Source organism: Merops nubicus, unplaced genomic scaffold (assembly GCF_000691845.1).
Source record: "Merops nubicus isolate BGI_N331 unplaced genomic scaffold, ASM69184v1 scaffold2979, whole genome shotgun sequence".
NCBI lineage: Eukaryota > Metazoa > Chordata > Aves > Coraciiformes > Meropidae > Merops > Merops nubicus.
Window position 1 is genome coordinate 27,050 of NW_008631469.1, and position 10,218 is coordinate 37,267.

The 10,218-nt window shown below is 47.9% G+C and overlaps 1 protein-coding gene across 1 annotated transcript in view; it reads right to left on the minus strand.

Moving 5' to 3' along the window:
- Nucleotides 1–10,214, minus strand: part of LOC103779901 (fatty acid desaturase 2-like) — a gene marked incomplete at its 5' end in the record, with an annotated part of 16,596 nt that extends 6,382 nt beyond the window's left edge. Inside the window, 6 exons of the mRNA XM_008947546.1 lie at nucleotides 9–69; nucleotides 1,714–1,839; nucleotides 2,778–2,879; nucleotides 3,314–3,511; nucleotides 4,921–5,031; nucleotides 10,143–10,214. Coding sequence (XP_008945794.1) covers nucleotides 9–69; nucleotides 1,714–1,839; nucleotides 2,778–2,879; nucleotides 3,314–3,511; nucleotides 4,921–5,031; nucleotides 10,143–10,214 — 670 coding nt within the window. The remainder of the gene's footprint in view (nucleotides 1–8; nucleotides 70–1,713; nucleotides 1,840–2,777; nucleotides 2,880–3,313; nucleotides 3,512–4,920; nucleotides 5,032–10,142) is intronic.
- Between the last annotated feature and the right edge of the window lie 4 nt (nucleotides 10,215–10,218).

A 10,218-nucleotide genomic window follows, 5' to 3' on the forward strand; every position in this document is an offset into this window, starting at 1 on the left:
ATACTCACTGAGGAAGAAGTACTCGTGCTGGTGGTTGTAAGGCAGGTACTTCAGCTTCTTCTTGCCATACTGCAGGACACAGAGGAGAAACTCAGGCTTGGGTTATGACACATGTAAAAGAAGATTCTTTGCAATAGTTCTTTCTTTATTGACTAGGGAGTTTTGACTAAATTCCCACCACCAGGTGAAAAGTGTTTTGTTCTGGTTAAGTATCTTGACTTCATAACTGAGCTCAGTGTAAATTCCATGGTGAAGTATCTAGAGCTATGCAGAAATGTCTTTTTTTTTGACCTCTAGGAATGAGACTCTCCACAGAGAATCTGGATGGCTGTGAACTTGTATTTTTGCTTAGCTCCCAATGAAGGTAAGTCCTGCAGCACCAACAAATCAACCACACCTTTCACTCTGCTCTGAGCTCTGCAGGGCTGTGTGCTCAGCATCATCTGGAGAAAGGGTTACACACAGTGAGAAAGAGCAATGGCATAGACTGATGCTGGCCTAACATTCAGGTATTTTGTAGGAAGGAGACCCAGTGTTCCTAGCTGTTGTAAATATTTACATTCCTAGTTTTTCCTTTTCGTGGTAGAACCATGGCCTGCTTTTAAACCCAGTTATCAAGATCCTCCAGTGGGTTGCACCCACACATTTAAGAGTATGATCCTGATTTACAGCTTCTAGAGAATGGCTTTTTTATGCCCCAGGAGGAGGTTTTCATTTCAGTCATATGTAAGAGCCCTTCTGCCTCTGGAAAATTCTCTGTGTGTGCAAGACATTCTCTCTACATGTCCAGATACCACTATGTATGTCCCCTACATGTCCCTGGAGTTACCTTCTCACTAGTGTAAAAGCTGGCTGAGAAACCATCACCTTCTTCATGTTGTATTCCCCTGTTGCTGTACCTGCTGCAGGTGCTTTTTGGTTTGTTTTCTTTGGTTTGGTGGGGTTTTTTTGTTTTAAAACTAGAAATCCTTGTTCCCTTGTGAAAAAAGACCAAGTATGGTGCATGGCTTAAGTCCCCTGTGTAGGTTTTTATGCAGTAGGCAGTAAATATTTTGGCTCTAGAAGGCCAGATTGGATTAAAATCCCTTAACATAGTCTGTTCTTCCCTGTGCAACAAGCCAGGACATAATTAATGTAAGAAAGTAAGAAAGTATTGCTTATGCAACCAATATCCCCTCAGCTGCATGGCAAAGGCTTCAGCAGAAAGGACCTTGGAGAGATTATCTGGGGCACATCTGGGCTGGCTAGTATTAGAAGATATTTTCTGTGGAAATGGAAGATCAGCTTTGAAATGTTCTTCATTAAGCACTGAGGAACACCATATTTTCCCCTTGTGTTATTATTTCAAGCCAGAAGGATGAAGTTGGGGGTTTTTTTAATGGCTTTCTACTTTCTTTCCAATCCCATCTTCATTGCTTTTCCCAAGCTACCCCGAAACACTTTCTCCTGTGGTCAGTATAGGAAATGGATAGAGAATTATATCATCAGTCTTGCCCTCCAGCCCAAAGTTTGGGAGGGTGTGATGGCCAAACTCCTGTCAGACAACATAAACAGCTGAAATCCCTGGAGAAGCATTTCCTTTTTTAGCATTCCTGGAAATCTTGACTGTGTAAGTCACGTCTACCAGCACCAGCCAGCTCCTGCTTTTGCACAAGCCTTCTCTGAAGACCTTTCAGACAATAGTTTTCCATCCTTTACCCACTTTGACCTTACCTCAACAGGCTGTGTATCTCCAAGGACAAAAATGTGTAGCATGTTCACATCTGGGTCCTTCTTGAATATGTTGGGCTTGGCATGGTGTTGGAAGTGACGATGGTTCCACCAGTTTGCAGAAGCACCCTGGGCAGATAGAAGAATAAGATTAATAGAAAGAGAGAGAGAAAGAAGAATAAGTTAATCCATGGAAAAGAAAGTTCTTCCAGTAGTAGGAGTATCCATTCATTTCTACAAACTAAACCAACTCAGATTATGGCCCAAGTGTTACTTGCTTTTGCAACAGCAATAAGCAGGAAGCAGCCAAGCTGGCAGTTGCTAGGAGACTGCTGGTTTGCCCTCCCCATGGATCACCCACATTCAAAGAAGAGGGAATAAAGATACTCTGAAAGAGTCACCGTGGCTTCCCACAAGTGAAGTTGTTATTAGTAGCTGAATCCTGGAATCTTTTTAAGGTCTTTAAAATCATCTTTAAGATTTAGGTTGGAAAAGGTCTTTAAGATCATGGAGCCCAACCATTAACACAGCACAGCCAAGTCCACCACTGAACCCCCTTTCTGCCTTACTGGTTCCCCTCTGCTGCCTGTGTCTGTGAGGAACCAAAGTGGGTTTGGGAGGATGGGCAAAGCCAAGTCCCACCCCCTGGAAGTTCCTCCTGCAAGTGGATGCTGAAATGTCTGGACTGCACTAGACCTTATCTAGGACAGAATTTTTGAAGGCATCTCGATTGGATGGGATGTAGCAGGATGGGACATCTGAAAAATATTTTCTCTTAGTGGGGTGCATGGTGCAAATATGGCAGGATCTTAAAATTGGGGTTTATGCAATTTCAGAAGCTTTATCCTCAGCTGCTGTAAATGGATGTGGTTTCACTGAAGCTTGTCTCATCTCTTCTGCCCAACAGCTCCGTGTGCAATGGGCACTAACTTCTCCTCTGTGCACCAACTTCTCCTCTGTGCACCTGCTCATTGTGCAAAGTCCTAGAGCTGCAGTTTCCTACTCCTAACATAGTCCAAGTGACTGCAGTGGTTTCCATAGTCCCCTAGGTCCACAGCATCCTTTACCTTCATGTGTCCAATGATGAACTTGTGAACGATGTGGTTCCAGGAAGACTTCTTGAAGACAGAGAGGTGGCCAAAATCATGTTGCAGCCACCCTGCCTGGGCCTGGGATGAAGGGAAATCAAGTAGTTAGGAAGCTGTTTGAAATCAGAGTTAAGCACAAAAAGGAAATGGAGATGGAAGGCAAGTTGTGAGGGAGTTGACCAAAGTGAGAAGGTGAAGATCTTTGGTTTTGTTCTGTAGGGGAACATAGAATCATTTAGGCTCGTAAAGAAGATCAAGTCCAACCATAAAATGAACACTATCAAGTCCACCAACATGTGGAAGAAAAGGCCAAAGAGGTGAGAAAAATGTGAGCCACAATCAGCAGTGGGTAGGGGAGGCCAGAAGGCACCACAGTGGCAGGTACGTTGTGAATCTTTTTCATTGCTGTGAGTATTTTGCACTGGGAATTAACGTAACACGTGAAGTTCAGAGCACATTGGCCTTTGCCTGAGTGATTTGTGTAGCCAGGGTGCTCTATGCCTACTGCTGCTCACCTGGGAAGTTGTAAGGATGCAGGAAAGGATCAGGGTTGTGATCCAGCCAGTACCAAAGTAGTAAACCATCAACCAAGCCAGAACCTCCATCGCGATAATATGGCCCAAATAAAGAGAGAAGAACAAAGGACTTGCTCTGAACAAGTTCATCTCCTCTGCTGTCTTCCTCAGGGTCCTGAAATCCTCCACCAGCTGGGACTGCAAAACAGACATGAAAGAACAGAGCACGAAGCTTGTAAGTGCTTGTAAGTGGCTGAGGGAGGAAGGCCCAGTTCCATACCAAGGACCCTGGCTGCTTCTTGCATTGGTTGGCTAGTCCCGAAGCAAGGAAGGTCCTGCCCCCATATTCACCCTGTATTTTAGCTTTTCAGAGCACTTTCCCACCCATAAATGTCCTGGCTGCTGTGAGCCCACGTCCTGACCTTTGCCACCTTCAGCTAGGAGAGGAACTCAAGCCTGCTGCTGTGAATCAGCAGCACTACCTGGCCCTGTTGAGAGTCACATCAGGTGATGCCTCTCATCTGAATGAGCTTTAGGACTCTTAAAGAGGCAGCTGGAGAAGGAGATAATTCTGTCCTCTGACACATAATTCCAGAGCTCTGATGGTGAGCACCCACTACCAGAGCACCCGTTGTCTGTTTAATATGTGGGTCAGCTGCTGTGAAGTCATTCATGAAGAACGTTCCTGGGTCAACGTGGGTTAAGATGGTCCCTTCTATTGTGAGTGATACAGACAGATCCTAACCATGGCCAGTCACAAACAACAGGGCAGGATTGAGTTTCGTGGCGAGAGCCACGCACGGGGCCTGAATAATGGATGAAAGGACTGTCTGGGAGGGATACTGAGCTGCCCTCAGGGTGCTGAGCGGGTGGAAAAGGTACTTGCTGGGTTGCTGCTCCTCAAGAACAGCCCCTGCAATGAGACAGCTGGTTCACTACACCCACAGGTGCCTCCTGCTCGTGGCACGCCTGGCACGAATGTGGCTGCTCTCCAGAGCTCAGCAGGATAAGCCACTCCTGAGTCTCCAGGAAATATTTCCCTGGGAGTTAATCCATCAAAGGGAGCTGCAGAGCAAACAGGGAATCTTTCTGAGGTGTTGAGCAACTGGCTTGGACATCTTCTCAGAGTTCTTTGCCCCCTCCTCTCCTTGCCCCGTGACAGGCAAGCGCCGCCGTGTGTTAGAGCTTGGGGAGGAACAGCAGAAGGGCCACCTCACAAGAGCTGCTGCACATTTCCCAGTCCACACGTCTCAGTTCCCATTTCCCTTCAGGATGGGATCAGTCCAGCCTGGGCACCTGGAATGGGCTGCTGGAAATGGGGCATGAGCACCACAGGCCGAGCTGTGGGTGGCTCTGTGGGACAGGAAAGGCTCCTACAGGCAGTCCAGATGTGTCAGCTCTCTCCCAGACACAATTTCATCTATACTGGGATGCACACGTGGCTAGATGGAGATGTCTGGTCACTGAGAACTTTTCTCCCTCTCTGAAGCTGCCTGTAGTGAAGAGACCTTTACAATCTGCCTGCCTCTCACCTGGAGAACATCTGGAGAGGGAAAAAGAGGTGGGACATAGCCCAGATAAACCCCAGCTCCCACACAAACACTCACGTTTTTATCTCGGTCCTGGCTGGGTTCCCCTGGAGCAAGCTCTCCAATAAGTAATGGCTTGAGAAACTTTCTCACCAAGGTGGGATTGATGTGGAAGGCCTGGAACGCATCCTGGGGAGGGAAGAGGAGCAACTGGGTGAGATCAAGGGGTAAGCTGTTGTTTCCTACTCGTTGTGTCATTCCCATCCACCCCCAGCACTGTTATCCCCTCATTACTGTGAAAGAGAGGTACCAGACTCCCTTCCACCTCTGTCACTGTTCAAGTGCAGGGCTTCTACTAGAGGCTGAGGCATTTTCTTCACCTAGTAGCAAGCAAACATTGAGATCTGGGATGCTGTGGAGCCATATGGTGAAAGGCACCTCGAGAAATTTTTTTCTCAGCAACTAAAGACCTAAATCCTGTTAATTCCTTTAGAAGGTAGGCAGAGAGGAATTTGTGCAAATCCCCACTGGGATATAAATACCCTTCGGAAGTCTGCTGCCCAGAGGAGGTTTAAGAAAGGAGGTGAGTGAACCTGGACATAACTGCAGCTCCCAAAACTATTCCTGGGTGTTTTGCCCAAAGATTTAGACCTCAGCACCAACACAGCTGAGGGAAAAGTGGTGACTCCTCATCTGGGAGATGACCTTTCTCTTTTTGTTCAAGATGAGCAGTGGAATGCCACCATAACTCTTGATTCTAGAGCCATATTTCTCTGTATAAGCAATTCAACCTCAAGTCCAAGAAAAAAGTCCTAGAAAGGAACAAAACCAAAAATTGCAGTTGTATACCAGAACTTTAAGCTTGCTGTCAAGCTTTGCAGTGACTAGGATCCCATTCAAAGCAAGATGTGCACCAAAAAGCAGCTTCTTTCATTGCTCTGAAGTGTGCTAAGGAGTTTGTCTTGAAGAGCTGATAATTATCTATGCACTTGATAGGACTTCATGCTGTGATATGTGGCTCCTTGACCCTATAAAAGGCCCATTAATCCTTTTTTTTTGTTAATTTTCTCCCATATTTTCAAGACAACTTCTAACTGGAAGGACAATGCCTTGTTCATAGGTTCTTTTTAATCTTGGCATTCATCAGTTTGCCTGGCTCTTCTTTTTCTGTACTCCTTCCCCTTTCCACATGTTTTTGTCTACCTGTGTCCTACAGACACCTGCTGGGAGCATCTGTTTGATCTGTTGCTAGCAGTGAGATGTTTCACACCCCTCCTTTCACATGACATGGCTTGAATTTTAACTCTGAAGATAGTGGTAGGGACAGAAAGTTGACCAAGATCACAAATTCTTACTCCGTCTTACTGCACAGAACTGAAATGAACTCTAGAAAAATCACCTAGAAGAGCTGTATAGATGTAGTTCCATGAAGTGCTATGACTGGTACAGAAAAAAAACCAGCCAAAAAAGAGAAGTCAGGAGTTCAACACTTCAGCCTTTCCACCTTTGACCCACTGCCTAACGACAGGACCAACTAAGATCTCACCTCTGGCTCTAAACTGAAAGGGCAGGCTGGAAAAGTGCCCACTGTGTCCAGGTGACCCTTCTGGGAGCTGATGTCCATCAGAAATGGTCAAAAAATACCAGCCAACAACCTTGGTCCCAAAGTCCACCCAAATCAATAGAAAGTGGCACCCGATTCCAAGAGTTTGGATTGAGCTCCTGCCCCCAGGTTCTGCTGTGGGGGGCAGGGAAGGAGGGAGTGTGAAAGGTGATCTGAGCCACAGGGGCAAGTCTGGATCAAACTGTCCACCCCTGAGGATGCCACCACTGGTAGAACTGGTCCCAGCAGCAGACCAGTGCTTTCCAACTCCACCAAGTCAGCCTCTGATGGTACTTTACTGGTGCCAGAATGAAGGTGAAACTCTAGGGCCAGCAAAGGGGTTTCTGGAGCCTTGTGCTGGAGACAGTTTGGAGCTTCCCGTGCAAAGATTTGTCCCAAATTATTTTGTCTGCTTGGAGGAATTTGATTTGCTTTGCCATAACTTCAGCCTCTCTGGTGTTACCTTCACAGCCCAGCTGAGGTTAGGAACCACTGTCCCCTCCCTTCTACAAGAGGGGATGATTCTACAAGGGCCAACAGTAATTTCAGCTCTTGGACCCACAAATATGTCACTGAAATTTTAGGTGTGGTTGCTGGTCTCCTTGCCTGGGACAACTTGTGGATGGTGTGAAAGAGGGGAGAGCAGAATGAGTGGGGAAGCAAAGAGCTGACTGCTTTGCAATTTGGGGGCAAAAAAAAAGGTGAGGAAAGGGGAAGAGGGAGAAGGTGGACACATAAGAAGCATTAAGACATGTTGACTCAATATTATTTAAACTAATAGGGACAAAAAGTCTCTGGAGGTCTGATCAGGTACAGCCTGATCACTGTGCTGGAGACCTTGCTGACTGCTGTTGTATTCACTGGGGGGTGGTTCAGAACACCAGCTCCTGCCTGAGCACCCAAAAGGGATTTTTGTCTCCCTGGGGCTCCCTGCCAGTAGCCTGTCTGTTTTCTGAACATGCCTACAAATGTGTTGTCATGGCTTTTCCAGGGAGAGTCCTCCTCTGCCTCTGAACTTCACACCTTCACTTCTCTCTGGATGGGATGAAGGATAAAGGTTGGAGCTGGTCAGAAATGTCATCCCTCGTGTCAAAACACTGTTGTTACTCAGAGCTACTCTACCCATCTTCCACTTGGCTGCTGTCACAAGCCCACACCATGAAGGAAATACTTGCAGCAGGCACGTTTTACCCTCACTGAGATGTGATAAGCCATTTATATCACTGGTCTCTGTACAGAAGGGGCTTTTTCAGTTGAGCCTCCAAGCAGGAGGGAGAACATCTCCTGAACACTCTCACCACCATCAGCCAGAAGGCTCTGGTGATGGAAGGATGGCTTTTGTGTTAGCTCTGTCTCACACATCTCCTTTACTAGCAGGTCCCCAATGGAAGACACTACCTGAATTTTGGAATTCTCCTCGGTTCTGTACTAGAGGAGATAAGAAGCAAAAGGCAGAAGACAGCCCCTGGTAAGTGCCATGTGATATTTACACCTGACCTCTCAACTTTCTGGTCTACTGGCCAAATAAGCTGAAGTGTCTTACTGGAACTGGACAAGTGGGAATTACTCCAGCTGCTTCTGCTGAAAAAAGACTTTGTATTATTGAGGTATGAGCCACGCCTGAGCATTTGAAGTGCTTACTGCAGTCAGCACAAGGATGTTCTTTCACATCCTTGAACACCTCTGAAGCAGAGAGACTGCAAGGTGCCCCTGAGTGCCCTTGCCTTCATTTTCTGAAGGCAACTGTGCATGAGGTGATGGCAGAACAGGTTGTCCCAGGCTAGTGTGCTGTCTCATCACGTTAAAGCCTAAAATGAATGACTGTTGTTAGTGCCTGTTTGGGAAATTGGTGCCTAACTCAGCCTGGACACTCCTAACCTGAGTGCCACGAGATGAGGACGGTGGACATAACCATCATGGAAGGTTCCCAGCTGAATTGTGAGCATCCCCAGATGAAGGAGCTCTCACATCTCCAAGCAGAGTATCTTTAGAGTGGCCTGGCACAGATGTGGAGCTCAGGGAGTGTGTCTGTGGGCAGCTTGTGGTGGCTGGGTACATGTGATCCTCTAGAGGGTTGGCCCAAGCTAAATGGACAAGGCACTGAGGTTCCTTTGGTGCATGTTGGCTGGGCTGGAGGTCCTACCTACATGTGGTGTGCAAAGGGGAATCCAAGAAAGATGGAACTAGCAACGTAAACATCTTAAACTGAATTTTTATCTTTGCCTTTTCCACCTCCCAAACTCTTCCAGTTGTGATACCTTGACAGACAGAATGCAACTTGTTAGGTAAGCCTGGACAGGGCCATGGCAAAGGCTTTCTCACCCTGAACAAGAGATTTTTTTGGGGCAGGAAAATGTTCTTCACTACAGGGAAGCTGGAAACCAGGTGCCAACTCCTTTTTAGTGCTCAGAGCAGCGAGGGAGAATTTCAGAGGATTCTGAAGACCATGTCTTCACGGAGCGTGCTCTGAGCAGAGTGGGATGTGGTGTGTGCTGGGGAGGTGGGTGGAGGACCAGCAGCAGAACCACAGACCTGTGGTTCAGTCTCCCTCGTAAGGATTCAAGAGAAATGCAACAGCAGATGCTTTCTGGTTTCTCGTGGAGACATTGGAGTTAAATTCTTGGGAACAGGAGGCAAATTCCTCCGTTTTGAGCAGGCCTGCATTTAAGCAGCTGAAAGTAAAACCTGGTCCATCTTTCTGAGGGAGGAAGCTATTCATTCAGAGGATTTATTGCAAGGGGGAAGGAACACTGAATCACCTCTCAGTGCTTTGAGGAAAAGCATGGAAAATAACCAAATGGGGACGGGTGGGAAGGAAAGGTTAAGGAAATCTTCCCAGTTAATTCTGCCTCACAGAAAGCCTCCTCCTGGCTAAGGTGTTAAGAGCCGTGGGAGGTGAACGGTTAACGCTGGAGCTCGGGCTCTCCTGCTGCTTCCCATGCACATATTCGGGAAAGCTCTGAGGGAATTTTATTATTATTATTCCAATTTTATTAACTCTGGGCTGGTGCCCTGCGGAGAGAACGGGCTCCCTGGATGGGCTGCTGAAGAAGGTGGCTTTGAGGGAAACGGCAGAAAAACGATCCCTGAGGCAACATGTTCCTTTTTCAAGGTTTTTTTGGGTGGGTTTTTTAAGTTGCTGAAACACGAGAGGTGGCTGAGCCCAAGCTAGGAAGTGCAGGGGCAGCTGTAGCAAGCAGCAAAGGGGTTTCTTTTTGCTCTCCTGCCGAAACCTGGAGCTAAATTCTCTAGAGAGCTCTCTCCAGAGGAAAAAAAAAAAACCTAAAAAGCTCCTTGTTTTCAAGCCTCAAGCTCACCCTCCTCACAGAAGCAAGTCTGAAACCCAGGCTGGCTTTAACCCTTTCTGGTGCGTGGCTGCCGTGACTCCGCAGCAGAAGGGGAGACGTGGGGACACCTCGCTGGCGAATCCCCGAGCTCCCAAGAGACAAAAGACAAAACCAGCGGCTTTTCCAGCGGAGCCGAGCGATCCCCACCAAACCGATCCTCCAGCCGCTGCCCACGGCTCGCAGCCGCCGGCCGAGGAGCGGCAGCGGTTTTTGGAGCAAGCTTTTCGCTCCTGGAGGCGGCGAAAGGAGCCGAGCTGGGTGCGGAGCAGGTGGCAGAGAGGTGGGGAGAGGGGGGGAGCTGGCAGAGGGAGCCGGGGGCGGCCCGGGCGGGGCTGGGCAGGGGTCCTTACCGTGGCATCTTCTCCGGCGCAGTGGCTGATCACTCGGTGACCCCCCGGGTGTCTGTCTGCCCAATTGGTGACATTA